Source organism: Aedes albopictus, chromosome 2, assembly GCF_035046485.1.
Source record: "Aedes albopictus strain Foshan chromosome 2, AalbF5, whole genome shotgun sequence".
In the NCBI taxonomy this organism is placed as follows: Eukaryota; Metazoa; Arthropoda; class Insecta; order Diptera; family Culicidae; genus Aedes; species Aedes albopictus.
The window spans coordinates 344248824-344276121 of NC_085137.1; the positions used below are offsets into that span (position 1 = coordinate 344248824).

At 40.2% G+C, this 27298-nt stretch overlaps 1 protein-coding gene across 1 annotated transcript in view; it reads left to right on the forward strand.

Moving 5' to 3' along the window:
• LOC115263162 (protein scabrous) overlaps positions 1–27298 on the forward strand; it is a 173757-nt gene that overhangs the window by 20094 nt on the left and 126365 nt on the right. The window contains exon 2 of the mRNA XM_029866088.2: positions 21982–22309. Within this exon, the coding sequence (XP_029721948.2) occupies positions 21982–22309 (328 nt within the window). The remainder of the gene's footprint in view (positions 1–21981; positions 22310–27298) is intronic.

Sequence of the window (27298 nt, forward strand, 5' to 3'; positions counted from 1 at the left end):
GGAGCAGCTTGTCTCAGCATTTCGGCGTAGCTTCGCCTTGAACGCTGCTGCAACGATCGTTTTTGATGTTGTTTTCGCTGTATGTACTTCGGGCAAACATTGAGATCGTGTGGACGGTCGCTACCACAATAAACACACTTGGGCGGCGTTTTACACGCACCGTCTACATGTCTCTCCCCGCATGTTGCACAGCGAGGTTTATTGCTGCAGTACTGGGCGGTGTGGCCCAGCTGCTTGCAATTGATGCAATTCATTACCTTCGGTACATACAGCCTCACAGGTAGCCGAAGTTTGCCAATCACCAGCAGATCTGGTAATGCAGATCCGGAGAAGGTCACACAAAATTCTTCAGATGGTGTGTAAACCTTCTTCTCGCCCTCCTGGGATACCGAATGCAGTTGCCGGCAATCCAGTATCTGGACAGGAGGTAGAGAAGGGTTATGGAAACGACCACAGCCTTGCATGATCGTTTCGCAGGTCAAAGATGCGTCGGCGACCTTCCCCGAAATCTCTATCGACGCGCTCGGAAGGTAAACGAAGTACTCAAGTGTAAACAACTCGCAGGCCACAATCTCATTAGCGTGTTTTCGGTCGCCTACTGTCACCCGAAGCTTAGCTGTACCGACCATGTCAATGGAGACAACGGAAGAATACCGCTTAGTCAGATCCTTGCTGATTTGAACGGTGTTCAAACGTTTGCCTTTGGGTCGGAAGAAAACAACATATGGCCCGCCAAAGTCGGGAGGGTAGGCCTTGAGGCGGGGGGACGTGGAAACAGATTTGCTGTTGGTGTCCATTGGAGAAGCAGCAGGGTGAAGGGAGACAAAGGGGTTAGCATTTATATCGCCTTGTTGGCTCGAGCAATCCGATGCCAATAACAAAGCTTCGCTGATGTGGTACGACGTACCCCCGCCATCATTGTCATCGCCCATTGTGGCAGCTAACTACCACCACGGGGCACTCAAAAATCTTAAACTAACACTATCACTGGGACGAGAAATAATCAAAAAACAAGGGACAAAATTAACTGTACAGGGAAAGTGAGGAAAAAAAACTGCTTATATACCAAATTAAATCTAATCAAAGAGACAGTGGAGAGGAGGGAACAACGAGGGGTAACTTTGAATACTTAGCTTTGTGCTCTAAAACAGAGGCTCGACGACGACAGGTCCAAGCGATGGGATCGCCCGCACTGGGAGGAGGCGCGCGGTTGAACGCTCTCTGCTCTTCTCTCGGTGGGCTGCTGCTGTCGACGACGATGAGCTTGGGTACTCACTGGAAGAACCCGATCACGGCCGCGCGAGCGGCGCGGTATGCGGGGGGTGCTGCACTGTTGTGCTCGATAAAATATCAATGCGCCACGTGATATAATGAAAACGTGAACTTTACTCAAACCAAACGAACTTTTGCGGCAAAATTTGTGGCCTAGCCAACCGCACGCGTCCCACTAGGGATTATCACTTAATAACTTGATCACTCGGAAACACTAGCACGAAAAAAGCCACCGAACTGAAAAGTATCGGGAGACAAACCGGACGAACGAAAAGATGCGACTGTCTCGCACGAACGCTCGCCAAAGAGTCATGTCGTCGAGATTGTAAAGGGATTTTTTTTTTCAACACGAAGCTCAGCAGCGGAAGGAGATGTCGGAAATAGTAAACAGCTACCACCAATCGTTATTCAGTTGAAATCATCATTACAAATGCCGATTATAGAGCAACGCAAAACTCTTTTAAGAGCAGATAAGGAATTAGATCATTAAGCCGAATGCCATTACACTCTGTGATGACCCCCATTTATCCGATTTATTGATCTTTAGGGATTCTTCCTTTCAGGAAGACATCGTTTATTGCTGTATTCCAAACAATATCATTACTCGTCTGGAGTGCAAAAGCCACGTACAGTGAGCTTATGGTCAAAAGCCACGTACCCAATCGATAACGAAATGTGTATACACAAAACAACCATCAAATCGTCCGGACCGCAATCGCAATCGCTCCCGACTAAACTACCAGGACAGGACCAAAACACAGCCATAAAGCGGTTTTAAAATTCGCATCACGTTCCGCCATTACCATAGACAGAATGGAAGCGGAGTACTACCCTCCTCAATATGGTGTACGTACTCCACCACCACCACCCGCAGCCATGTGTTTGTTCATTTCCCATACCCAACACCGTCTAAGACGGGATTAAAAATTTTGCCGGCAGCTTTTTATTCCGTGAAACTTTTCTTGCGACAACCACTTTGCTAATGTACCCCAACCAAAGCGGTTCATTTAACATCGATTTCCTAGGACATCCTGTTTTCTGTTCCCTCCGGGATGTGTGTGTGACTTGTCAGCCGTTGTAGGCTTCGGCGAAGCGCGCGGGTGATGTTCAACAAATTTCCCTAAACGTCCTGCTGGGTTCGGAGGAGCCCGTGCGAACCGAGCCCAACACACCCACCCACCCACATTCACACGTGAACTCCACCCGGCGATGAAAAAGCGCGCACATGCCTCAAGTCGACGGCCGCCACCGCGCCGTGCCCCCTCCGCCACATATGCGTGAAAAATGATACCTCAACGTTTCGTGATGTCCCCCGCCCCCTCACGTCCCAAGTCGATGTGTTGATAATAATCGGCCTCCAGGAATGGCATAAAGGTGTTGGTGCTCCTTGCTGTTACGTTTCGAAAAGCTGTGTTCGTGTTCTTTGGTTAGTTTTTTTTCGTGTACAGCGATATGTGTATATTTACGTATTGTATAATGAAGTAACTTTGATGTGAATCAAGTTCAGAAATCTTGATTTTTTTCATGGCAGTAATGAAAAATCAATGTTTAGTAACTCACCAAGGCCATGCTTGATTGTAGGCCGCAAACACTCTTTCTTTTCAATTTCACCGGTTCGCCGCCATTTTCTTGTGATACCATCAGACTCAAATAACATTACTTTTTCCTTTGGTCTGTTCAAACCATCTTATTTCAGTAATCAGATACTTCTTCAAGAATACATCGACAAATTCCTCCATGAATTTTCTCATAGCTTCCTTCAGTGATTCCAGCAATTTATACTGGGATATCCAGAAATTTCTCCAGAGATCCTATTTCTGCAGGTATTTCTTCAGAGATTTCTGCAAAAATTTCTCCACATATTCCTTCAAAAAATCTACTGGACATTGCTCCAATCATTTAATCTGGATTTATTCGAAGTATTTTTACATGAATATCTTCCAGGAATTCTTTCAGAAATTTTAACCACAAATAATTAAAAAAAAAAATACATGGATTCCTTAAATATTTTGTACAAAAAAATAACTTTTTAAGATCATCCAAGGATTACTTTAAAAAATCATCCAGCAATAAATGCAGACTGATTTTTCCAGGGAGTCCCACAGAAATTCCTCCAGGAATTCGTAGCTTCTTGCCACGTAAGCTTTGTTGGGATTTCCTAAGGATTTCCTAATGGGGTTTCTTCAGAAATTCCTCCAGGTATTTCTTCGAGAATTCCTTCTGGCATACACTCAGCCATTCCTTCTGTAATGCTTTCAGGAAAAACTGCAGGTTTAAATAAAATTTTATTTTAAAATTCCTCAGGAGCTCTTCTAGGGCTTACTTCAGGAATTCCTCCTGGAATTATTTGAGGAACCAGGACCAATCCTGGACTTTCTGCAGGAATTGTTTAGGACTTCTTTTAGGAGTTCCTCTTGTGATTGCTTCCGGAATGCCTTCTGGGGTTTCATCAGGAACTACTACAGTGATTCCTCCAGACTCTTCTTAGGATGCTTTCAGGATATCTCCAAGATATCTTTCTGCGATTTCTTCAGTACTTCTTGCAATTTCTTTAGAAACTCCCTCTGGTATTCCGTTAGGAATTTCTTCTGAAATTTCTTCAGGAATGCTTCCTGGGATTCCTTCAGGGTTTTTCCTGAAGTTAATCCAGGGATTCCTCTCAAAATTCCTCCAGGGATTCCTCTAGCGTTTTCTCCAGAAGTTCATTTAGAGATTTAGCATAGCATAGTATAGCCGACCGTACACATCCTGGGGTGGCTGTCGATAGAGAAGTTTAACCCTCTAATACCCAACCCCGCCTTTAGACGGGGTATAGTTTGAGCATTTTTGTAATTTTTGTTTCGTGGAAAATATTTTTTTTTATATTTTTGGCTGATATTTAGGACTGTTTTGTATATCTCAAAATGGTTTTTGGTGTATTTTAAAGAGTATTTATATTTTTTAAAAATCATTGAAAAAATGATGTTTTAGTCACCTTCTAGAAGTCATTGTTTATTTTGTATTGAATCGCTACAATTAACATATTTTATTTTTTTTCCAAATCATTCTATTGTTGTTTTATAGTTTACGGGAATAGAATACACTCTAAAACTATTACACGGAATTACACGGAAAATAAAATTTTATATGAAATAAATTTAAAATAAAAATATTTCAACAATAATCATAAAATCTCAAAATGTTTTTATCTCAAAAAATCCGTACCCCAAATAGGCTTTCAGGAAAAATATAAAACTGTAGGGATGTTCAAAAATAAAAATTAGAAAAATCAAAAACTGAAATTCACGAAATCGAGAATTAAAAAGAATCACCTTCCAAAACATGTTTAAATCGATTTTAGATGACGAAAAATGATATTTAGATCAAAATCAAAAATTTGGGTATTAGAGGGTTAATGCGCCCGAAAAGTTGCCTGGGACTTGACAAACCTTTCATTTAACGAACTTTCGACACCTGGCCAGGTCCTTACGATCAGCGGGGATGGGGAGGAAATGTTGATTAGATATCTACTCAGAATATGTCCAAGAACTTGGCCCACTTCATAGATATCGGGAGTTGGAAATTGGATAGGGCTTAATAATGTGCTCTCTTTGGCGAAAAAGCGTATGAGAAATTGTCATGGTTTAATCATTTACCTGGTTACCACAAAAAGTAAAAATAAGCATTAAGCAAGTCGGACAAATTTCGTAGGTAGTACAACCATAGACCACAGTTATGAAGATTGCGTCCTTCCCGTCGGATACCAGAACACACAGATTGGAGACTTATCGCTGACTTTTCGACAAGACTGACGCAATCCTCCAACAGTCGAGAGTTGTCCTGACCTCGTCTTTGCGACTGCTGATATGAAAGGATGGTTAGTTAGACACCTAAAGAAAGATGCAGAAAATTCTACGACTTCTCAGGCCTAGGTGTCAAGAGGATATGGGTGTTGTTCTAGGTGTTGTTCCAGAAGTTCATTTAGAGATTTCTACAGAAAATCCTACATGCACTGCTCCAGGAATTAATCCAGGGATTTCTGTTGGGATTCCTCCATGGCTTCCACTAGGCATTCTTCCAGGAATTTCTCCAGAGATGCCTCTAGGGGTTCTCCCAGAGAATTCGCCTAGTATTTCTCTTGGGATTCCTCTTGAGACTCCTCTATAAATTCCTCCAGGCATTTCATCGGGAATTTCTCAAGGTATTCCTTCAGGAATTACTTCAGGGGATTCTCCAAGAATTTTCCTAGAAATTCCTCCACTACCCATGAATCCCTCCAGGGATTTTACCAGATATTCATTCAGGAGTTGCTTCAAGAATACCTCCAGGGCTTCCTTAAGGAATTCTTCCAAGAATTCCTTCAGAAATTTTTCGATGAATATATACTCCAGAAATTCCTCCAGGAATTCCTCTAGGGTTTCCCTCGGGGATTTCGCCCAGGATTTCTCCAGGAACTTTTCTAAGGATTCCTTTAGAAATTCCTCCAGGAGTTCTTCCAGACATTTCTCAAGGAATTCCTCCTGAGACTCCTTCAGGAAGTGCTCCAAGGATTTCTACCGAAATTCCCCTAGGATTTCGTCCAGGAATTCATCCGAGAATTCCTCCAACTGCACCGGGGATTCCTCCAGAATTTCTCCAAGAATTCCTCTAGGCACTTTTCCATGAGTACCTCAAGGGTTTCCTTCAGGGATTCCGCCAAGAGTTTGCCCAGAAACTCTTCTAGACATGGTTCCGAGATTTCTGTCAGAAATTACTCCAGGAATTGCTTCAGTGATTCCTTCAGAATAGCCTCAAGGGATGACTCCAAGAATTTCTCCTCGGATTCAGAATTCCTCAAGAGATTTCTTCAGAATTTTCTCCAAGGGTTCGCTGAAAGTCTCTTAAATAAAGACAAATCAATCAATCAATCCAAGGGTTCCTTAAGGGCTTCCTTCAGGATTTCTTCCAAAGATTCTTTCAGGAATTCTTCTACGAATTCCTCCAGGACATTTTCAAGGGATTTCTTCAGAAATTTCTCCAGGAATTCTTCCCAGAAGTCTTCCTTGGATTCCTCGAGGAATTCCTTCCGGAATTTGTCCAGGGATTCTTTCAGAGATTCCTCCAGGAATTGATTCAGGGATTCCTCCAGGAACTCCCTCACGAACTCTAGGAATTGCTCCAAATTTTTTTCAAATACTCCTGCAGCAATTTATCCAGCAGTTCCTTCATGAATTTCTTCAGAAATTGCTCCAGGAATTCCACCCAGAATTCTTCTTGGGCTCCTCTGAGAATTTATCGAGAGATTCTTCTAGAAACATCTCCAGGAATTCCTCCAGGATTCCTCAAAGAATTCCTCTAGGGATTTCTCCAGGATTTCTTCAGGATTTCCTCCATGATTTCCTCCAAGATATCCACCACGAATTCCTCAAGGGGCTCCGCCAGGAATTTGTGCAGGGATTCCTCCAGAAATTCTTGCAGGGATTGCTTCACGAATTTATCAAGGAATTTTTACAGGGATTCCTGCAGGTAAGCTTTCAGAAATTTCTTCAGAGATATTTGCAGGAATTTCTACAGAGTTTCCTCCAGGAATTCCTCCTGCAATTCCACCTACAGTTCCTCCAAGGTTTCTCCAGGCATTCCTGCAGGAACTCCACCATGAATTGCTTTAGGAATTCCACTTAAAGTTTCCCCAGGAATTCCTCTAGTGATTCCTTCAGAAGTTCCTCTCGGGATCTTTTCGAAAAAATAAATCCATGTTTTTGTTTTAATTTCATAAATTCTTCCATCCTATTTTCCAGGGATTCACCCAAGAATATCTCTTGGGGTTGCATGAAAATGGTTTTGAATACTTCAAGGATTTGTAGAGAGATTCTTTTTTCCTTTTTTTTTTTAATTCTTTAAGATAATTTAAAAGGGATGTAGGAAATTCTCCAAGAAGTCATCCGAGAATTATTTACAAATATCTCCAAGAAATCTTTTAGGAGTTCATTCAAGAATACATCCTGCAGCTCTTGCAATGTAATTTCATCAGAAATTCATTCTGCCATTCTTTCAGGAATTCAACCTGAGATTCTTTTTTTCTCCATGAAATCCTTCAATAAATTATCCATAGATTAAAAAAAACTTTTTCTGGGGATGGCAATGTTGGACCCACGTCGAATAACTGTAGGGTAGGGTGGCCCACACTTATATGAAAAACAAAAATTTCGAAAAATACCAAGTCTTACCTCCTTCAGTTGTGTTGGACTCCCAGAAGCTACGTTCAAAATTTGAGCAAAATCGGTTTAGCCTAAGGGGGCGCTCAAAACGCTTGAAGTTTGTATGGGAAAACTTGGCCAAATGTATGCAGAAATTTTAAGTTTTCGAATTTTGCCGCTAGGTGGCGCTGTAAGCGTTCAATAATCAAACCCTTTGGTATTATTGTAGGTGACTATATGCCAGAGAACTTTGTCGAAGACCGCGAAGTGATCCGACGGCTGTGAAAAAAGTTATACCCTAGGCAAAGTGAGGCAAAGTATTGGGATTTCATTATTGATATTATTCCTTTACATGTATTGGAAAAATAAAAATAAAGTTTATCCTCACTTTTCCTAGGGTATAACTTTTTTCACAGACGTTGGATCAACTTGCGGTCTTCGACAAAGTTGTTTGGCATATAGTCACCTACAATAATACCAAAGGGTTTGATTCAGTGTCGCGAAGCATCAGCGTACAAGTCACAAAAAAGCTGATAAGCACCAAGCTTGTGTCACCCTGTCTCTGCGGTTTCTGATTCGCTCTCTCTACAGTCGCTAACACCAGAAAAGACAGAATCCCATCATAGTCACCCGGTCACCCTTGTTTTGCTACAATCATCCTGACTTGGACACGGTTCATGTGAGTGTCATGACTCTCTCCGTCGCCTCAAGCAGATGCACGCGCAACAGTATGTAAAACTATGCATGTGTATTATCACAAGCACGGTACTACGTCATAAATCCTATTCGTTTTGCATAGCTCAGTTTAAACGCACACATTGAGCGCACCACGCAGTTCGCCCTGGCTACGGCAAACGCTCTCACTTCGCCCGTTATGCATCGTTGCTCAGAGAGATTGATTTTCTCGCAACCCGCCTGAAGCATACTCAGCAACTGCTATCGCTGCAAAGCTGCGAAGGGTGGAACCCACAACATGTTTGTCATTCCAGGCGTGACACGCTAGCTGGTTCGTATCACCTTGGGAACGGTGACTCCAGAAAGCGGTTCAAGTGATTGTCTCGTGATGGTCGCGATTATTCGCAAGACTGGTTTGATTATTGAACGCTTACAGCGCCACCTAGCGGCAAAATTCGAAAACTTAAAATTTCTGCATACATTTGGCCAAGTTTTCCCATACAAACTTCAAGCGTTTTGAGCGCCCCCTTAATCTCAACCGATTTTGCTCAAATTTTGAACGTAGCTTCTGGGAGTCCAAAACAACTGATTGAGGAGGTAAGACTTAGCATTTTTCGAATTTTTTGTTTTTCATATAAGTGTGGGCCACCTTACTGTAGGGTCTATGTTGGGTTTGGTGGACAACAAAAATAGATCAATGATAGGTTTGTCAGATTATACGTCATAAATCACAAACGAGGTTTGCGCCGTTCAGCAAAAGGAAAGGATTACGAGCAGGCTCAATTCTATTTGAAACGCCTTGCCAAATAGCAATAAGTTCTCTCTATCCCAACTTACCCCATCAAACGGTACCGACCAAAAGTCAACGACAAGTTTATGTGTTGTCTTGGCAGCCAGAAACACCTTAATGTATTTATCGCGTTGGAAAAGTTAACAGTCATCATGGCAATGCACTATACATACACGCAGAGAGGACACATTGTAGGTGCGGTGGGTGAAAGATAAATGGAAAACTTATGACTCGTCACCTCTCTGGCCGGCCATATCTGGCCTGGCCCCAATAATGTTCTTCGAAATAATAGGCTTCTGGGTTGTCTTCACGTCTTTTTCACGTTGTCATGTGTAGCCCTCACCGTCGTCGTCGCCGTCGTGGCCCTCGTCGTCATTACGAAAGGTGAATCCGAAATGGAAATGAGCTACCCCTGGCACGTGAGTTGTGCAAAAGTTGGCTCAAGCTTATCTACCTGTGTTATCTGTGAGTGCGGGCGGGGGTCGGAAGGTGAGAGTAAAATATTGCCCAAATGTTGGATTTATACACGAAGGCAGTCCTTGGAGGACGTTTGCGTTCCAAAGTTAAAAGAGGGGTGAAACTGTTTCTCCAGTTTCTCCGCCAGCATGAGTGCTCAAGTTTAAAGTATCCTATTGCACTGAGTGCTACCTCGAGACGGGCTGAACATAGGGGGGTTAAATTTCTTTTTGATGTGTTTTCACCCGAGCACTTTCGTAATCTATCATCTTCAGAGCGTCGGTCGGTGGCACGCGCGTTAAGTGTATGTTTCCAGGGTGGAATAAATTTCCTCGGTGGAGTAAGGTTGATAAAAAGGTGACTCAGACTTCACTTCGGTGGGTTTATCGGGTTGATTTATGTACGCCTACCAAAAGCAGGTTTGTTCGGTGGAAGTTTTCATGCATCATACAAATCAATGTCAATATGATGCTGGTAAAAAGAAATCAAGAGACGTGGTTTTTCTTATCTTATTCATCTCTTGTACACTAGTGCTAGATGCAGCAAAAATGTATTTTTTTAAATCTGTATTTCAAATCCGGGTTTTTATCAGTCGAAGGTTGCTTTCATTAGGCACCAGAAGTACCGTGATTTCGGGTGAAATTGATCACTTTTCACAGTTTTCGGCTTCCAATTTTTGAATAGTTATCGATATGGTCAAACTCAATGCTTTAAAACAAGTACTACCACAGGTTTCATCAGTCAACGAGGTTGAAACTTGTACTGCAAATCATTTTATTGCAATAAATATCATTTAAAATAAAAAATCAAAAATTTTAGTTTCGGGGTGAAATTGATCAGTCAATGAAATGTCCTTGTAAGTGCTGAAAATAAATTTTCCTTCTGAATTAACCATCCTAGAATGCGAGAAGCTTTGTAAAACTTATACAAATTTAGTAAATTCTTAATTATTTAAGTTTAAAGTTTAATAAATCTAAAGAAAACGCCTAAAAGTATGCAATTTTCATACTAAACGAGTTATTACTTTAACAAAAGTACAATTTTATGCATAAATATCAATACTTATAGAACTTTTGATGACAAAATCGGGTTCAGCGAACACTTGGCAGCTATAAACATTCATTCGAATATTTATTCCATATGCGATACAGCTACGGTTACATAAGTTTGAAAGTGTCTTTAAAATTCGCCGAACACGCAGTTTCGGAAAATATCAAATTTAATACAGAAATATATGATAAATCTGCTGCAAAATATGCAAACTCATCATTCAATAACCCTTGAGCCAGATGATGGTCATTTTCTGCAAATTATTTTACGTTCAAAGCTTTATTTTTGACAAATAAAAATTGTCCTCAAGTCGATCAATTTCACCCCACTGATCAATTTAACCCGAAATCACGGTAACATAATCGATAAGGTGCATGAAATTTGCTAAAATAATTCTTTGGATACATTAACAGTGCTGACCACATAAGAGTGAATGAAGGAATATCACTTAGGAATTGTTGAGTATCGATGATGTCGTTTTGCAAGGTTTGGACTCTGGAGCGCATCTTCTAAATGAGAGAATCAGTCTCAAATCAAGTATTGAGGACAATACATTTGATTGTGCTTTATCTTCATGAGACGTACAACTTGATGAAGAATAAAAAGTTCAATCACGCCCTCTGAAAGTTTTACTGATCTCGAAAATCAAATTCCCCATCATGCTTTCCAAAGCCATCTTAAAGAGCATCAAATCCGTGGCAAAGGAAAAACTTCATAAATTTAATCCACAGCACGAGCAACTTTCCACATAATTCATCATTCCTCTCAACAGCCATGTTGATTATGAACTAGCACGAGTTCGGAACTTTCCCGCCAACACTTGACACGACCTTACCCAAATGATGATTCCCATCTGGATGCTTGCTGCATAATCAGACACCGACTGGGGTGACGTATGTACATACGTACCTACGAAAGTATGAACCTGACGAACGTGCTAGTACCGAAAGCCACCGAGTGTTGGTACATGTCCTTGAAGCACACGTGAATCCTTTCCTTCGTTATCATCTTCTTCAGCCAGTCAGCCTCCCCGCAATATCCTGCCAAGGTTGTAAGGCCCTTGACGGATCCGGCCGAAGCGCAACAGAGCCACAGACTTGTAAATATTAAAGTATCCGTCTCCGGTTCAGCATTATATCATACACACTTCCCCTATGTCCACGGGAATGCAGAGGTATGTAGGTCTAAAGGGACGGTATGTTTGTCTCGGTTGCCTAGGGCCAGGCAGAGATGGGCCGGATGGGAAAGTGTTGGAAAACATGCGTTGGCATCCGGTATTCAAATTTAGCTTCATCTTCCGTCATCCTTTGGTAGGGCAGGATGAATGATGAATACTAAAACATAACTGAGCTCTTTTGCATAGTTGATGTAGGCACGTACATGGAACGACGTTTATATGGTATGGAGGTGCGTGTAATGAGAGAGGTGCTTCTCGGTACATTTTTTATTCAATTCAAAGAGTAGATGTGCAGAGTAAGAAAAACATAAACATTTTCACAAATAGTCGACAGAATTTTAAAGCTTACAATACCAGTTTTCAATACAAAGATTACCCACTCACCTCGACTTACCTAACCAAAATATGTTCCCCATAAGTACTCTGAATTTCCGAATTGAGTATCAGAACGAAATTTTAAAATTAAATTTAAAACATGTCTGATTAATTTTGTAAATGCCATCTGAGATGAATTTCAAATTTAAAAAATGTATGGACGAAAGTCTACGGCGAAGGAAGGGGTCTAAGATGATCCACAATGTGTCTAGTTTATCTTTTTCGGGACGAAGCGCAAAAAAGTGAAATCTTTATACCAATTGCTCAAATTTAGCTCTCCTTCTTATCACTCATTTGAAAGAACCACTCTTAAACTTACGATTTATAGCTTTGGCTACTCTGGTTCCATTCTCAGCCACTCGGGTTACATATCCAGGCGTGAGCATGATCAGAACGTAGTTGCCTGTGATACACTTGGTGGTGGCTACTAAATTATACTAGGAACCCACAAATGGGAACTTGAAAATAATTTACTGTGTTCAAGTGTAAGTACGAGAATACCAAACTGTACCTCGTTCCTATGGTCATCATGGAAGGACACTAATATTTAAACGTGCAGATCTTGAAAAAAAAAACGCGGTGTTTGCGCGGATTCACTCACAGAATTGAACCCTCGCGTGGATTTAGGACGGATTTTATAGTTGTTGTTCTGTCATGCAAGTTTTATTGACTGTGAATGATTTTACTCCGATTTTTATCATGGCGTTTGCCGTTTATTAACCTACAATTCATGAAAATCCTGCATAGTACGGTAAATTTTTATTGATCCACTTGTTTGAAAATACTTCTGTGTTCGATTAGAATTGAATTTGTATAATTCAGTTTGAAACTGAAAAGGCTGAACAAGTAAAAGTAAGTTATTTCAATGTATTTTTCTCCGTATCAAAAAAATAACAACCTTACTCCGTATTTTTTCAAACATGCTTGCACTGTTTAGCCCTTAAATTCAAATTTTTACCAAAAAGAATGAAATATGCTCCCCCTGTAGTATCAACATTTTTTTTATCAAAATATCGTTTTACGTTGTCTAAATTCCACTTAACCCTATTTAGATGTTGGAGTCAATATTACCTAGACAGTCACGCTAAACATGTTACACCTGCGTGTGCGTCTCACCTAACATCCTAGGAGGATTAAACATGTTTTGGCAGTTTTTTCTTTTTTATTCCCGTGTTTGTTGATTTTTATTTTAGTATTTTTTATTTACCTACCTCTTTTTTTAGGTTGTTTATGGTGCAGGTTTATGAAGACAAAAACATTATTATTATTTCTTTATTAGTGAGGCTTTCAGCCACAGGCTGGTTCACCTCGTACAAAAACATTTTGAGTTTTTAAGTTTTATAATGAAATACTGATATTTTAAAAGTTTTATTAGGGGAAATTTAATTTCTCTTGTACCTTCAAGGAAAATTCGTGCAATGCATTCCATTGGGCTCTTCTATGCAATCAAAGTCTGATAATTAGAAAAACAACGATTTCTAAGAGGTATCTGATACATTAATGTCTCGGTGGTTTTTAAAAAATGATAATGTGGTTTCAAAAAATAAAAAAAAAAGTTTTAAGGATATGAAACAGTTATTAATAGTAGCCAAAAATAAAAACATTTTGATTTTCAATAGAAGAAAGAATTCGAAAAATCCAATAAGAATCGCCTCAAGCCACGAGTGGAATTTTTAGAGTAATCCACTTTTTAGATCTAGAGGCATTTCTGCATTATTTTCAATAAAAAAAGATAAATCAGTTGAAGGTGGCTAGTGAATTGCTAGTGAAAACCTTACAGAATAAATCCGAGGAATATCAACAGGAACCTCTAGAAAAAAATATGGAAACAATTAATTCCAAGAGAATCCCCTTGGAAATCCTAGATATATCACTTGAATGAGTTAAAAAAAATAATAATTTATCATGGTTATTCTAGTTTTTTTTTTTTTTCAGATATTACCGGTAAAAGTTCTCTTGTAATTTATGTGGAGCTTTTTTTTCATAGAAGACATCACCCAAATTGTCGAAAAGTATGGTTAGATAAGAACTCGTTTGAATTAATCAAGTCTGTGTAGTCGTTAAACCTCAAGCGTTCCCCGAGCAGAAAAGAATAGCAACAAAATAACATATCAAGGTATTTATCTTAAATAAGATTATACCTCGATATGCCCTTCATTAGGTGGACATAAGAGGCAAAATAACAAAAATGAATACCATAATTTTGTATAAATAACACCTGAAAAATAACAAGTCTTGTTATTTGAATAATGAATGCATACCATAAATTTCAAGTGTTCTATTTGTTATCCAGAATGAAAGAATTCTAAATATATTTATGTATTCTTTGTTGGGAAGCCAACTGTTCATTAAAAATGAATTCTTGAAAAAAACATAGTTTGCAATATTTTCACGAAGAGTTATTGGGAAAAACGGCACAGGCAGCAATTATTCGGAAGTGCTTCGGAAAAAGTTTAATTGTAGTGTCCTTCATAACTTGATGCATCCTTTTTTCATTTATTTGAATAATAAATTCTATAAAGAACTTGATGCATCGTCATCTAAAATTAAAAAAAAACACTTTCGTCAGATTATTGTTTTTCAAGGAGAGTTTTGATAAGTCTTAGAATAACAATAAGCAATCTCTAGTAATGCTTGAATGATAAACTGGCGAACAATTTATAGAAATGATAGAAGCATCGAAAGAGATAGAAAATGTATTATGCCAAAAACTTTGACTTGCACAATCTCACAAGAGATTTCAAGAAAAAAATCAAAAATGTAAAACCTTGAAAATTTGAAAACGAAAAACTCACAAAATATACGAACAGTACAAGCAATTAATAAAATTTTGCAAACAGAAATACCTTTGAAAAATATTAGTCAATAAGTTAGCTTGAAATAAAGGCGATATTAAAAGACACAACTCCCAGTCAACCAGTGATCGTGTAAGATATTGAGTAGGATGTTAAGTTGGAGGCGGCATGCGCAAATTTTACATGCGCCTAAATGGAGGCATGCACGCATATGGCCTTCACTTTATCATCTTATGCGACATCTTATACGATTACTGGTTGTCTGGGCTGATTATACTTGTTCAATAGATGTAGTTTTTTTTGTTTCATTCAAATAGGGTAGAAATTCACTTCGTTATATGCGTTATTTCCCGTTATATGAGACGGAAAATAGTCGATAATTTCAGATATTCCAACTAACCTCTGCCAATGGTTCATCAGATGGAAGCACAAAGTGGTAGATTATCAATAACCACGCCCATGGCACTGGAAATCGAATAATTACACAAAATTTCACTTTTCAATTGAACTTCTTCACGACTTTAGAATTTTTCTCGTTTTGCGAGAGAATTGCTCTTCATCACCTTTCAATTTTCACTTCGAAAGAATCACTTATTTATAATTATTATTATTATTAATTATTATTACATCAACAGACTTATTGTCCCAATGATGTTTCGTGTTTGCTGAACCAACCTTCAATTCAAACTCCACAAAAGCTCTGTGGCACTCTTGGTGGCACTTCATAGTTGGTTTTCACTGCTGCAGAATACAGCAAAAGCTGTTCAATTATTCAAATTCCCATCCGTAAAACCGTTTTTCACAAACACAGAAAAAGATTAATTCGTTACACTGTGATAGCGTATAATGATCTGGTGGGCAAAAATATTAATTGAAATATTTTGCACATTGGCGGAGCAAGCTTTTTGTTTTTTCTTACTCACTCTTCTAAACATACATGCGAAAAAGCGGGATGAAAGAGGAGGCAAGCTGCCCCTTCTTCTATCTTGCTCTTTCTCGTGTATATTTAGGAGAGTAAGTAAGACAAAAGAAAATGCTGGCTCCACCAGTGATTTTGCAACGTTTTATTGCTCTGACATTTTATTACACACAACAGAAACACGATGAAAACAATATGATTTGAATTATGAAAAGAAACCCACGTGTTCCGGAGGGAATCGAACCCACGACTCCCAATTTGCTAGACGGGCGCTTCTTTCCTCCAAGCTACGGAGACACTTCACTATCTTCGTCCCCTTTCTTCCGTTCCTCTTTCGGATGGAATTAGATGAACATCTACATGTCTCTGTTGCATGCAATGTGTTCAATCAAACGTTGTAATTTCTACATGGCTTGGTTAGCCTTAACGAAAATCGAGAAATTGACATTTGTAGGGTACTACGGTCTGACGTTCATGCACATTGCACATTCAATTCCATCCGGAGGGGATTGGTAGTTTGAAAAGAAGCAATCCATATATATACATTAGTGGAATCGAGTTCAGTTCTGTACCTTCTTGGGGTTTGAGATGATCAAATGACATCGTAGCTTGGAGGAAAGAAGCGTCCGTCTGATGAATTGGAATCGTGGGTTCGATTCCCATCGAAACACGTGGATTTCTTTTCATAATTCATACCTCAATTGGGTTCTTTAGGGGTATTCAGATTGTTCTATAATCGGATTCTTCGTCTAAAAATTAGTCGATATCCAAAATTTCATATTTTTTGGTGGCCGGGAACTATTTTTAAAATGCATTTAAAGTTTGTATGGGTTTTTTTTTGTTCGGGGCGAACTGTCATTCTATCCACAGAAATTAAATTTGTTTTGTTTATTTAACCATGAAAACAAAGAATTTGGATCGCAATGAAATCACGTTAGTCTCAGAAAAATGAGCTCTTTCGATTATGATATAGAAAATAGTACTTTGAAAACATGGTTTAATTTGGATTGCGAAAAATTTGACCGACTTTTCGTTCAAACACCTACGGTCAAATCATATATTTTGACCATCTTATGTACCATAGTGCCGCGTGGTAGGTGTGCCGGAAATTGAATTCAGGTTGTGCCCGAAATTGACGTGAATTTACGGGCACGGAATTCGGACAATTATTCAATCTTATTTTTCAAGGAAATTTTAGTTCTTTTACAATATGTTTACATGATTTGGAAGCTAATTTATAAATTAGTAATTGATACCATATTGGCCATGAGGCGTTAGGCGACGTTCAAGAATAAAATCGATTATTATTGGTCGGTGCTTACATAGATGGGAATTAGATGAAAACTTTACTTCAAATTTTTTACATGGAAAAATGAACGTCTGACAATGTTGCTTCAATTATGTTTGATAAAATCGAAACCGATATCAGGTTTTGAATATCGTAGGCACTTTTTCATACATCAGTTGAGTTTGTTCATTCATTGAAAGTAGAGGTAAAGTTTACCACAAGCAATTTGAATGGTACAAACGGGAGATGAAAGTCAGCTTTTCAAGCTGAATTCCTAGATGTTAGAATTAGAATCGTTCTTGATAATTTCCTACACAACCATGTTCAATCACCTGCCACATAAATTGAACGTAAGCCCTTCTCCCCCACTCACATCCCCAAAAATTTATAGAATCGAACCTTTTTGCTTTTTATAGAACAGATTACTCGGAACACGTTTGACCTTTTTCCGAATTCTTCGGAAAGGTGCCGCAGCTGAAGAATAAAAATATAAATGAGCAGCAACCCTTCGTCGTCATCGTCGTCGTCGCCGTCGTCGTCGTTGTCATCGTCGTGCCGTTAGTTTAGTCTCTGCCGCAGTCATTTCCCAGCCGACCAACCGACACAAGTACAATTTCGAATAAGTTGTTCCCCATCGACCGTACCTTTAAATTATCGCTCAACGGCAGTGCTGCTATTGCCCCCAATTTTGTCTCCTTTTCAACCGGCAGAGGGCATGCTTACTGGAACGGAGTTTTTTTTTTCACTGTTTTTCCATCCCCTTAAAGCAGTAGGAACCTACCCCTAACAGATACTTGCCCGAACTTGGTGCTGCAACTTCTTTATGGCATGTCATTGTGTGGGGAGCAAAATTGTGTTTTAATGTTTCAATATTGGATCAGCCTGCTTGCCAGCCCCGCCCGCCGCACCGCCCGAAGGGAGAGGTTTTCGTGTCTTTTGGTTTTTCGTTTCGGAAGTCGCGCACTGTGAGCTCTCTGAGGCTAGGGTTCTCGTCCGTGTAGTCCGTTGGTGGTGCATGGCTGTTCGGAAGTATGGTGCTGGACTCCGGGCTAGAGGTGTGCGCCGATTTAAAATCTGTCGGCGGCGGCGTTTTGCACTTTTTTGGCCGGCGGCGGCGGCGTGATCGGCGTGACGCCGAATGAATTTTCGGCGGCGGCGGCGGCGGCGTGAACGGCGTTGGCCATAATTTTTATTTTTTTGTTAATTTCGTTAATTAATATCAGTGTTTTATTTTTTAGTAACTCATCATATTGAAGATGCTATGACATTTTTATAGTCACGTTTTGAAAATTTATTGAAATTATTGTTCTTCTTCTTCTTCTTCATGGCTCGACGTTCGCATTGGAACTTGGCCTGACTCTCTTCAATTTAGTTTTCTTTGAGCACTTGCACAGTTATTAATTGAAGGGCTTTCTTTGCCTGCCATTACATGTATTTGTACATCGTGTGGCAAGTACAATGATACATTATAACCAGGGAGTCGAGAAAATTTTCTCGACCGGAACGGGAATCGAACCCACCGTCTGCGGATTAGTGATCCATAGCCTTAACCACTAGGCTAACTGGAGACCCAATGAAATAATTTTTATGGTTAATTATCAATCAGCTGTCCAAAAAAATATTCAGAATGACCTCATACAGGAATTCCCGGAAGAAATTCTAGAGGAATTCCCGGTGGAACTTCTAGAGGAATTTCCAAATAAACTCTTAAAGGAATTTCCGGAGGAACTTGTAGAGACATTGTACCTACTAGAGGGATTCCCGGATAATTTCCAAAAGAACATCTAAAAGAATTCCCTAATGAACTCTTAGAGGAACGTTTAGGAAACTCCTGGAAGAATTCCGGAAACAAATCTTAGAAGAACTTTTAAAGAAATTGCCGGAAGAACTATAAGAGGAATTGCCCGAGGAGATCTCAGTGGAATTCACGGGAGAACTCCTAGAGCAATTTCCAAAGGCAATTTAAGGGGAATTACCGGAGGAACTCATAAAAGAATTCTCGGTGTAAATTCCGGGAATTCGTTGTGCAACTCTCAGAAATACTTTTAGAGCAACTAGTAAAGTAATTGCCGGAAAACCATTGAAAGAAATTCCGAAGGAACTCCAAGAGAAATTGCTGAAGAAATTCGGAAAGGAATTCAAGGAGGAACTCGTAGAGAAGTTACCAAAGGTATTCCTAGATGAGTTTTCGGATGAACTCTTAAAGGATTTCCCGGAGAAATTTCTTGAGAACAATTCCCGGAGGTACTCCTAAAGACATTGCCGGATGAACTCCCACATAAATTCCTGAGAGAAGTTCTAGACAAATTCTAGAAGAATTCCCAAGAAATTCGTGAAGAAATTCCCGGAAGAACTCGTAGAGGAATTCCCGAATGAACTTAGATACTTCTAGAGCAATTCCTGGGAGAACTCCTAGAAGAACTTTTGGGGAAACGTCTGGATGTATTCCCGGAACTTTAGAGGAATTTCCGGAAGATCTTCTAGAGGAACTTCCGGGGGAAATCTTTAAGGAATTTTCGAAGGAAACTCTTGGCATACCCAGTGAAACTTCTAGAAAAAACTTATAGAGCAACTCGTTATGAAATTGCCTGGGAAACTTCTTCCCGGTGAAACTCGTAAAGGTGATCCCGAAGATATTCAAATTCCCGGAAGTATTCCTAGACGAATTCCCAGAAGAACTTTAGAGAAAGTTACGGTGAAACTCTTAGTGTGATTTCCGGAAAAAAATCGGTAAGGAATCCCCGAAGGAATTTGTAGAGAAATTCCCGGAGGAATTCCTAGAAGAATTCCTGGAGGAAATCCAAGAGAAATTCAAAGAGGAACTTATAGAGGAATGTTCGGAGAAACTTCTGGAATAATTTCCGGAAAAAACCTTGAAGAATCTCCTGGAAGAATTCCAGGAGGAACTGCTACAGAACTTGCCGGAAGAACTCCCAGAAAAATTCTCGGAAGAACTCCTAGAGGAATTACAAGAGAAACTGCAATTCTCAAAGGAATTCCTGTAGAAATTCGTTAAGGAATTCTCGAATGAACTCGTTGAATAACTCGTGGAGGAATTCCCGGAAGTGCTCCTAGAGGAATTGCCTGATGATCTCCTAAAGGAATGTCCAGGAAACACTTCTAGAGGAATTCTTGAAGGATCTCTTAAAAGAATACTCGGAGTAAGTCTTAGAAGAATTTCTGGAGGAGTCACAGTGAAACTTCTGTAGCAATGCCCGGAGAAACTCCTAGAGGATGTCTCGGAGGAAATCCTCAGATTTCCCGAAGGACCTTCTAGGGTTCCCGGAGGAACTTTTAGTGGAATTCTTGGCGAAACTGCTAGAAGAATCATCAAAAGAGTTGCTGGAGAAATTTCATCTCTTATGGAGATGAACACGACAAAAACATTTTTTCAGAATCACTATCATTTTCTTCAATCTTCGGAATCCCTACATTCTTTCTTCAGCCATAAGTTATCTTCAGGAACCCCTGGTATCTTTGTGAACTCGATTCAATTCAAAGGACAAACTCTTTTCTTTTCAAAACATCGTTGACGCGACATACGAAGTTTAGAATTTAGAACAACTACCGGTGGAACTGAGTCTAATTTGCTCAACCGAAAATCGGCGGCGGCGCCGGCGTGGCGCGGCGGCGCACACCTCTACTCCGGGCTGACTGTCATTCGTTACAGTTCGTTACTGTGCACTGTGAGTGAGCGGTACTAACGAGTTGGCGTTGAAAGGATTGTCGTGTGGGCAAAAAGGCGATGGTGGCAAGCAATGACGTATTCATGCGGGGCACCTGCCTTTTTTAAGGTGCTGAAGTCTTCAGTAAGGACCACCGGTCAGATGAAATTATTTTGGTTTGTAGGGTTCTACGCAAAACATGCCAATTGGGACGATGCCTGATATTTTGCTTAGTGTTTTATAAGGACTTCTACAGTTACACTAGTTTACAAAATAAATCGAAAGTCTTGAACTTCTATCAACGACCAACATTTTTGAAGCATAATTTAGCGCTGATTTCGAAACCGTACTTCAAAAAATTAAAAGTAGAACAGTTTTTGAGTTTTAGCTCAATATCGATTTTTACAACTTTTTGAAATATGGAATTTAATAAAATTCAAATATCTTGCGTTTTGTGTAACCAATTTTAAATCTTTTTCTATAAATTAAAAGCTGAATATAATACTATTCGATCATCTGAATACAGGTTTTGCGTCAGATTGATGAAATTCAAGATATTGGTGAGATTTGGGGACAATCTCCTTAAATTTTAGCAAAATTTCCAAAAGTATATGAAGAAATGTATTTTTTCCAATAAGAAAAAAAGAATTTAAAAATTCCATGAGTTCGGCATAGTTTTTCTGGCTTTTCTTTACGAATTTTCTTAACTATGGTAAATTTTGTGGAAAACTTTTTCCAGTTCATACTTTTTTTTGATTCCTGAGGAAATTTGCTTTCATTTTCAAAAAAAAAACTTTGTTCCTACGACGCTTCGTTCTTGAGTTATGATTTTTTAAAGTAAGTAGTGTCAAGGGAAAACAAAAAAAAATCCACCTGAGTTTTCCGGAAAAAAAGGCGAACCTGAATTTTTATAATTTTTTTTTTGTTCATATACCCATGAGTCCTGCCTGTGGAAAAAGTTTCATGAAAGTCTGAGACTCTTCGGCCCAATTTGTACGATAATAAAAAAAAACCCCTGCATCGACTATATGGAACCTGAACGCCGAATGACTATAAAGATAAAAAAAAATCCCATAAATCTGCGTACGTCCATGGTGGTATGCCGTGTGTCGGATTGCTTCTCATTATTTTCAGCTTACCAGTACATAAGTTTTAATAAAAATAAGCGACCTCGGAGAAGCCCGAATAAAAACGGAATTTATTATGACGCCGCAGCCGATTTTCTATTCATGAGAAAAATGGCAGACAGCGAGGAAAAAAACAAACTCCATTCGTTGGAAAATAATGAACTCCTGTTTGATTATTTATTTTCATCCATTCTGTATCTTGTTTCACCTTTTCTCTGTCTCTCGCCCTCCCACCAGGGACGACATCAAAATGCTCCGGGACAGCAATTCTCCGAACAAGGAACGCCTCACGGTGCAGTGGCTGTCGCAGTCCATAGCGGAAATCCGCTCCGAATTGGCCGAGCTGCAGGAATCGTCGAGCAACGTGTCCAAGGACGCCCAGCTGCGCAACCAACTGATGGAAGATATCAATACGCTGCGGACGGACTGTTCCACCATGCGGCTCGAGCTGGAGTCGCTCCGTTCGCGACAGGAAAAAACCGAGGTGCTGGTGCGGGAACTGCGCGAGGAGGCCGTCCAAAGTGCAGAGGACATCCGGCGGAGCCTGAACCGGCAGCATGAGAAGGTAGGTGAAATGGAATTGTTTCCACATATTTTTTTTCCGATGGGGATGCCATCCGTTGACGGTAGCTTTGCGGGTGAAGAAGGATCAGATTATATGACGATGACATTGACTCGAATTGAATCAGCAAGCCGGAGTGACAAGAGTAACCGGAGATATCAAACATCGCTGTGGTGAAAATTTTCATAGAGCTTAAATTCAATGAAGTGCCGTTACAGCCAATAATGCTTTAAACTTCAATATGTATATGTATGTAGATTTTAACGCCATTTATACCGCAAACATTTCCTTGAAACTCAAGATCTTCGAACGTAACCAAAGTCCTGAATGTAGTACAGGTACATGGCACATGTAAAACCTTTACGAGATTCATAACTTTATGTTGATTAGTGTGATGGTTCCGATGGAAAACAAGGATTTTCAACGTTATACATAAAATTACAGTTGCTTAGGCCTCCAGATTCACAAACGTAACTAGTAACGAATGCGTAGTTTTTTTTTTTTTTCAACTGACGCACATGCAACAAGGTTTACATACGTTGTGTGACACAGTCTAAGGACTTCATCATTTCGAATAAAAAATGATCAATTGGCAAAACAAGCAACTGCGAAAGAACTCACAGAACACTAAACTGAGAAACAGGCTTTGTTCCGGTTGAAACGATAAGCCAAGAAGAAAAATATTCAGAAGAAATTTTGTTTACTACAATTTTAACGTGTTTGCGTCTTAAAAATTTCTTCAACGTACAGTCAGTGGTTTGGTTTTCCAAAGCATTCTCAACGACTTCTTCAACTCTATAACAACGAATTCCAACAAACGTCTCTCCTGGAAAGCAGCATTCTTACAACATTTCGGACATTTCAATTGTCGTCTGCACGCAAACCATTCCGAACACGTCCGACAAGAGACCGCCCCGAGCGAAACGATTTCCTTTTAGCTTCCTTGTATTTTTCACAAGTCCACAAACTGTCACATTCAAATCGCTTCATGTTTTTCCAGCTACAAAACGGAGACGCACTGCCGTAACGAAATTCTAAAATTGAAGGAAATAAACAGTTCTCGACTGCACGAAACGGTCCCCCAGATTTTCTAATTGACTTCGGCAAAGAATCTGCACATCCTGTTGTGGCCACGAGGCATCCTTTCCGCAAGATGAGCGGAGCAACCGGAGCAACATGGTAATAGGGGAGCCCATCGTGCAGACGGAATAAGCACAAGTACCACAATTCAGCACCATCCCTAAGCGAGTTCTTTTGATCTGGTGTGGTGCTCCCCCATTCCAGCAGCACCTGAGGACATTTCACAAAGATGTCAAGTCTTCTATTTGTCGTTGTCGTCTTTGTTGAACGCCGACGCCGTCATCATCCTCGACGGCAGCGGCGTTGCAGTGTTGATGCTTCAAGTGATGATCCACCCCACCACCGCACCGGTTGTCGTCAACACAGAACACTGAAAAACTGTTAGGAAGAACACGGGGCCGGCAGCCACTCACTATACTCTCGCTCGGTCAGGAATTGTTCAATTTGCTAGAGAGCGGACGTGGCAATTTGTGACGGCTGCAGAACGGAAACGCAGCAACACAAAATGCCTGGGGCCACCATCAGCAACCGAAAAGTATTTGCCGCTCATTGGCAGTGGTTGTTTTTCGAACAGGGGCTGGCAAACTTCTGTGGAAATCGGTTGAATAATTTCAACAGAGGTGTTTCATCATCATGAGATTTAAATTTCATGATTTTTTTATAAACTTCACCGGAACGTGCACCCATACCTCTTCAGTAGATCGGCTCCAGAGGCACGTTCTTGGGAAATTTGTACCACGTATACCTACCTCTTAATATTACACCATAATATGTATACACGGTTTGCGGCTGTAACTTTCAACCCCTATGCCATGCCCACCGCTCGCCAGATCACGTTCCATCTGGGCCACTCTTCTTGCTTGCTGCGCTTCACGCTTCAGCAGCGAACAGGGGCTGTCCATAAACCACGTGGTCATGAGGGGGGGGTTCGGCCTATGAGCATTTTGTATGGACGAATAAAAAATTTTGTATGGACAAATGACCACGCGGGGGGGGGGGGGGGGGGGGTGGAGGGGTTGGTTAAGAAGTCCCAAAAAAATGACCACGTGGTTTATGGACAGCCCCACACTAACTTTGTAGGGTTGTTTTACTTTTACAGCGTACTTGCAGCATGCCCTGACTACTTTATCCTTCCGGTTTTTGCTACCATGAGCTTTACTGGTCCAAGAACAGTCAACAGCCAAAAGATGGCATATTTGCAGTTAGAATACTAAAACTTTGTTACAAGTTTATTTTTTGTATTACATGTGCTCTTTTTACTTGTAAATATTGTCCCTGGTTAAATCAACATATATTGTGCTCTGGCGTAATAGAGCCTCATGAAATCTCATCAGTCATATATTGATGGCCTATTTTCAGGTCATTTCGGATAATGATCAACTAGATGATATATGTAGAACCTACCCTAACAGGGACATCAAAGTGAAGGCGTCTCATATTCATCTTTATATTCGTCTCAGTTAGTTTAATATGCATTTAATAAAGTTCCTTTGCAATACGGCCAGAAAGCAATACGGCCAGAGAGGTCAACACTTGGTGCACCACCGTCAATCACCCAGAGCTTTGCTTCAGATAGGTTTGAGAAAAAAAAAACATTCGGTGCAGTGCGTCACTCGGAGTCAAGGAATTAGGGGTATCAGGAGTCTGGGTAATGTTCAAAAGCTGCTTTGAACAGTCTTGCGGGCTTCTCATGAGTTTTGTAGGTTCTTTAGAGATTAGGTACGTTGTCAATCGTATATCAACAGACTTGTGAATCTGATTACTTTTCACAAACTTGTTCATTCTTAGTGACGCGGTAGAAGAATTTGTAGGCGGCATGCATGGTCGTCTTTATTTTTGTGAATGGGATAAATAATCTCTTTCGCCCAGTCCTCCGATAACTGTTGAGTTTTCCAGATCCTCAATATTAACCGGTATGGACAACTGGTTAATATTTTTGCATCCATCTTGATTACTGCTGCTAAAATGATATCATGCAAGGTAAATAAAAGGGTAAGCAACTGCATTGTTGTTTTTGACCTGGAATGGAATGTTGTTTTCTTAACTTCCATTACCGTTGTAGTTGGTCCACACCCGTCCTCTGTTGTACTGCCCAAGCAACACGACTTGTTGCTAAGCCAATAACAGTAACCTTAGTGCAATTTATTTACGATCCGTATTACGGACGACAGAACACAATTCCTTCTTCTTTGAAACCCAAACAGCGCTGATTCTGAATTCTTATGCAAAATAAACGAGGAGGAATGATAAAAAAATGGAAAAATATGTTGTCCTGACTCGAACCATGGACACCAGGAGTCTAGCCAGGAGTATTATCTACTCACCTTACATACTACACCAAGAGCTCTGTGAGAGAATCGATGTTAAACGCACCATAAAGGCTACTTAATTTACTTGTTACTTTATTGCACCTTCTTGGTCACAAGTTAGAGAACTGTCAAAATTAAAATACGCTCAAGTTTTCTGAAACGCATTTGGAACCTAATCTCCTTCATGCATGTTACATAACACATTTAATGTAAGCTGACTGTATTATCACTTGCGAGCAATATGTAAGTTCCGCCTCCACGAATCGATGTCAAACACGTGGTAATTTGTGAAATAAAGCCGCAACTGACTAGATGGAAGTTTCGTGTGGTTCTAGTGCAACTCATTTAGACCAAAGCATAGAAAGCCACATTCTGGATGATGTTGCAGCTGCTGCTTGGGTGATGCACCTAGTCCTTTTCTTCTGTTCTATGATTTCCAAACCAATGTTTGCCTTGCCGTTCAAGTCCTCTAGGTGATGCTTTAACCTTTGAATCCGTACTTTTGGATGCCGCCAATCACGAGATTTTTTCCCAGGTGGGGTGTGTTGCGCTGGTCTAATAGATACTATTTTTTGAAAGAATGAGGAAGTTTGCAAGCAAACACCTTGGAGATGGTTTCCGTTGTACGCCTTTTTGGCATGGTTTTGATAAGGTGGGGACCGTTTGAGTTTACTCTTCTGTTGTTACCCTTTGACCAGTAAAATCTCTTAATTGTCTTTTTTTTTCAACAGAGGGTTGAATAATTAACTGTTTAACGGGAGTCATGCGGCCGTTTGCATTCTTACTTTCTCTCACTATGTCTTGTCTTCTTAGTCTTGTTCTTATACTTCGCTTACCGAATCGGCTATACAGACCCATTCCTCACTATGCACTTAAACCCTTACTCAAAACCGCCTTTCTCTTAGCATCGAAATTTTCGTATTTCTTTTATATCCGCGAATAGGTATTAATCTGAGGTGGACTCGAGGTTACCGGAGAACTGATTAGAGATTATTGAATTACCACGCTGTAGACTTTCGGAGCTGTTTGGTAAGACGTCTGTAGCACAAGGCAGTTCGAGTTGAAAGAGACCGACAGCCGCCGGCTCATGTTTATTTAAGAGGTCTAGGTAGCAGACCGTTTGCTATAATACTTTTTATGGCGAACACACTTATTCGCTTTTAACACATTTGAAGTACATATTAGTCCTTCCTTTTTTCGAGTTAATAGTTTATCTATTATTTAACAAAGATCGATTTTATCAAAAATCTCAACAAACAATTCATTTGATCATCTAACATTAAAAATATTCGAATTCACTTTTATGATTAGTTCTTCTTCTTCTCTTCGACCGCCTCGGCAGGCCATCGAGCGCCAGGCTGGCATCAGACTTCCGCTTTCGGTTCGGCTTAACTTGAGATTCGATACCGCGCAATTCGCACTCCGGGAAACCCCGGAAAGGCTCCTCGCTCGGCTCTTCCTCGTGACTCGTTTCTCGTGGCGTTGTTCTTGATGGTAACGGTGATGATAGCAGTGATGGACCAGGGTTATCGACAGTGCGATCGACATGCACCACCATCCTTCTTCGCGCACGGCCGTCCGCATCGTCTATGAGCTTAACTTG